The 4,591-nt window shown below is 46.5% G+C and overlaps 1 protein-coding gene across 2 annotated transcripts in view; it reads right to left on the minus strand.

The window, feature by feature from the left end:
* The window catches only part of LOC116047880 (coiled-coil domain-containing protein 85A-like), a 52,230-nt gene extending 48,568 nt beyond the window's left edge, over positions 1 to 3,662 (minus strand). For both annotated transcript variants that reach the window (XR_004104498.2, XM_031296904.2), the window contains exons 1-2: positions 2,899 to 3,662; positions 637 to 1,726 (exon numbers count right to left, since the gene is read on the minus strand). Coding sequence is in view for 1 of the 2 variants with exons in the window: in XM_031296904.2 (XP_031152764.1) it covers positions 637 to 1,726; positions 2,899 to 3,129 (1,321 nt within the window). In the remaining variant the exon portion in view is untranslated. The remainder of the gene's footprint in view (positions 1 to 636; positions 1,727 to 2,898) is intronic.
* Between the last annotated feature and the right edge of the window lie 929 nt (positions 3,663 to 4,591).

The raw sequence follows: 4,591 nt of genomic DNA on the forward strand, positions 1-4,591 counted from the left end.
GGCAAAACCAGCTCTTTTAGTGGACGTACATTGATGATCCCTATTGTCCCATAGATTACATTGCAGCCTGGTTCGCGGCTGTCAGCTGCAGGGCTCTAGCTCAATACTGGACTAATCTCAAAAAATGTTGATCACATTAGTCACTTAGACACAAAAACATGGGAAAATAGGGTGCAAGTTGAAAAATACTAAATTTCCCCTTTAAACCAAGGTCATCTACAGTCCCACTGTGGCTCAACACTGACAGTCTGAACTAAATGAGTGCACTAAATGAAGAAGCCATTCATTTTAAAGCACAAGCTTGTAACTGTATCTTTGAAGAAGAAATAACAAAAGTATTTAAGTAATCTGTCTCAGATTGGGTTCATGTCTCAAATTTGACCAGGAGTCGAACTCTAGGTTGTGGGTCTCTGTTGATGTAGTTTGTTAGAAACTAGAGTATAACTGTAATAATGTGTATGAACAGTGTAATAATAAGCCTTATATCCATCATTTCAAAGCCAGAAGACACTGACTCAGTCAGCCCAGATCATTTTATTTCTGGTATAACTTTCTGTACATGTAATAATGTTCTTCTTTATGGGTAATGAATGACTTATCAATGGAAATATAAGATAAGAGTTACCCTCTGCCTACCGTTGTACAGACTCTGATGGTGGGGAGCCATCTCCTCTCCCGCTGCCCTCCTCTGCACCCCGTCCCTGCCGGGGGAGCCACTGCTATAGGTCCCTTTGCCGTGCTCCAGCCCGGTGCTATGCTGATAGTGATGGTGGTGCCGTATAGACTCTGGACTACCCACAATCACCCGGCCTTTCCTCAGGTGCTCAGGCGTTCCCATGCCTGCCAGCATGGCCTCAGGACTCCCACAGCCTGACCCCTGCCCCATGGTAACCGACCGGTGTCTCTGACTCAGCTCTGGGCTGGACTTGGCAGTGCCCTTCCCACAGCCTGCTGACGCCTGCCCGGACATCAATAGCTGTTTGTGGGCTACTAGGTCAGAGCTGCAGGGTTTAGGGTGGTAGTCACATGGCAGCCTGGTGGGGGACTTGCTGTGTTTCTCTGGGCTGTGTCCCCGAAGGCCACGGGGTTCCACGTTGGTGAGGGACCCCCCGCGGGGGCGGCAGGACTGGGGGAAGGTGTGGTACTCTGGGGTGGAGCTGTGCCTCCTGCCTGTTGATTCATACACATCGGCAGGTTTCTGGGCGTGCTCAGAGGAGACACCTCTGGATCCAGTGCTGGTGTTGGAGCCCACGGGAGGGGGTTTGAGGTGGGGGTTGTCTGGGCTATCAGTACTCCCCGCGCTGGAGGTGCTGCTCCCATCGCCAACATCCCGCAGCAGGCCAGGTGCTGGGACACTTCCACCTAGCTGGGACAAGCTGCTCTGACTGTCAATGGAGCTCCTACGGCCGGGGCCTCCATGCCCGCCCACACCTCCACCGCCTCCCCCTCCCCCTCCTCCAGCCACGGCCGCAGCCCTCTCCTCCTCCAGCATGAGGCACACCTCCTTGAGCTCCAGGTTTTCCCGCATGACGTCCACCTGCCGTTGCTCCAGCTCCTTCAGCTTCTGCAGGTAGATAGCCACCTCCTTCCTCATCAGGCCTGCGCTGTAGCGGCCCAGACGCTGCCACTCCCGCGACACACGCTTCCCCTTCTGCCGGTCGTCATCCAGGAAGCAGCACAGGTCCCGCAGCTCCTGGTTGTCCTCCTGCAGTTTCTGGTTCACGTCCTGGTTTACATAGGCACACACGCACACACACACACACACACACACACACACACACACACACACACACAGCAGCACAGTGAGGAATTACATGCACATCCCCGCTGGGAATGATCATTCGATGAGTGAGAAGAGTGTTCCCATCATGCAGTTCTGTGTATGTGAGGTGTTCTTGTAGAACTGAAACGATAAGTCGATCAACAGAAAATGAATCTGCAACTATTTCAATAATGCCAAACCTTCTCCAGTTCCAGCTTCTCAAATGTTAAGGATTTGCTGCTTTCCTTTGGCCAATTTGTTTTGGACAAGTGACAAAACAAGCCATGCCATTTTTGCTTTAAAAAAAATGCCAATAGTTGCCGATACATTTCTATCAATCATCTTGATCAATGACTAATGATTTCCGCTCTAAATGAAAATATCATTAGTTGTAGCTCTGTTTTTTTGAGGGTGCCTGAGAACTAGGAATATTCTTAACACAATCAATGTTTTGTCCACTCCTGTCTAACTGATGGCTACACCAGCAAACATTTCCCTATTTTTAGGGCTGTCCTCCACTTAAGAAATTCTTAGTCGACTAACACGTATGATTTTGTCGACTAATCGATAAGTTGATTTAATAGACAGATCTGTAAAACTGAGTTTCTCCACAAAGAATCATGTAAACGCACATCTTTAAATCTTGTGTTTACAGAGAGGTGCTCATATGTTTCTTGGAAATAAGTCATTTAGCATGAAAAAGCATTTAAAAAATGACTAATCGACTAAAGAAATCTCCGAAACGACCAATCAATCAACTAATCGACTAAGAGGGGGCAGTCCTACTATTTTTGGACCAATATGGGCAAAATCATCATTTCTTTATATAGGGCAGAGACATTTTACTGAAATTACATTTTATTTGTAATTAATTATTGAAAATGTTTTACCCTCACATCCATCATTCCTTCATTCTGTCTATCCCATATGCAACAGGTTTAATGGTTTTAGTATAACCTTTATTAATTAATGACCATTTTACCCTTAACTGACAATCTGTAGCCTAAATGTGGCCATATATGTCAGACTGCGTCCTCTCTTACTGATCCTGTACAGATCCGTGTCGGCATGCCTATTACACACCTGTACTGAAACCGGCGGGGAACCACCTCCCCGGGGCCCCCCACCCATCTCACCTTTAAGCTTCGTATCTCGTTCAGGTGCTGCTGGAGTCTCCGGTTCACCTCCCGCATCAGATTGCCGTGCTCCACGATGGCGCTCCTGTTCCCCGCCTCTGCCCTCCGCAGCCGCCGCACCAGCTCCTCTTTGCCCCACTTCAGCAGCTCCTCGTCACTGATTTTGGAGATGTCCTCTGGCGGACTCTGTGCGCTTTTGGACAGCTGCGGCTGATGTGCGCCTCTCTCCATCCTTTTAAACTACACAGTGGAGGTTGGCAGAGCAAAAAAAAAAAAAGTACTGAGTTTGGTGAATTTCAGAGAACAAGATAGCCTACCAAACCAAGCCCCATAGAAAAATACACCCGTGACAACTCTGATCCAAACGCTGGGTTCCCCCCACCCCTCTTCTTATGTCCGTGGAATTACATGGCTTTCATTTTGGCTGTGCCTCTGTCTCTTCCCCGCCCATGCTGCAGCTCCGATATCCGCCCGGTGCTCTGCTGCTATATCCCCGCTGCTGTTAGAGCGTCCGTGTGCACACTGTGTCTCCGGCGGAGCCCTTTGGACGGCTTGGCGGGGCGGTTGCTCTCCAGGTGCATGCCGGCCGGCCTGCCCTGCGCACTCCAGCTGCTCAGTCCGCGCTACCACTGTCCAACCGCCGGGGAGGACAGGGGGAGGGAGAGGAGGGGGATGACTGCAAGGGCAGGTTGCAGGTACATAGTTGGAGAGCCAAGATGGTAAAGTGCGTTAGTTAGTGTGGAGAACAGAATCCTCTCTCTCTCTCTCTCTCTCTCTCTCTCTCTCTCTCTCTCTCTCTCTCTCTCTCTCTCTCTCTCTCTCTCTCTCTCTCTCTCTCTCTCTCTGAACGCCTCTTTGTCCGATGGCGCCATCTGCTGTAGCTGTAAGGAAAATGTGTCAAACTCAAGGCCAAATCTGCGCTTTTCCCGTCACGTTTTTGCCACTTTTATCCGATGCTTTTTTCGACCTTTTTAGGCGCTTTTTTGTATGATTGTTAATGACCTTTTTCCTGACTTTTTTAGGGGTTCATGTCGATCAAACTGTATGTGAGAATACTTTACTTTTTCGAAATAATAAACTAAACAATTCTCATTTTCCGGTGTGGCCCATAGTGAAATTGAGTTTGACACCCCTGCATTGTCTGCACACGTTGTGCAGTAATGGCCTGTGTTTGAGATGATATACCAGTTTGTAAATTGAGTTTATAATGAGTACATTGAGTTCTTGGCTTCTAACCTCCCCTGCACAATGTTTTTACTTTGGAACAAGCCTTATCGTTCTTTTTTTAACAATGTGCTATTAAACTAAACTAAACTGAATGAGAATGAATGTGACTTTAGTAAAACTAGGTAGGAATAATATATATATTATATTATAAGTTTAATATATAAAGTAAATATATGCATAAGTATATAAATAAGTCATTAATTGAAAATGTACAAACTTTACTTAAGTAAAAGTACAGAATTATTGTACAAATTATGAAAAAAAGAAAGTACAGAATTATTGTACAAATTATGAAAAAAAGAAAGTACTCGTTATGCAGAATGGTTCATTTAGAGCATTACTGGTATATATGTCAATATTGTTTTATTATAAGGAATACATTCATGCATGTGTAAGTAGCATTGATCTGGGTGGAGCTAATTTGAGCTAGTTAGTTAACTAGGTACTTTAATCTTTATCAATGCAT

This window comes from Sander lucioperca, chromosome 15 (genome assembly GCF_008315115.2).
Source record: "Sander lucioperca isolate FBNREF2018 chromosome 15, SLUC_FBN_1.2, whole genome shotgun sequence".
Lineage (NCBI taxonomy): Eukaryota > Metazoa > Chordata > Actinopteri > Perciformes > Percidae > Sander > Sander lucioperca.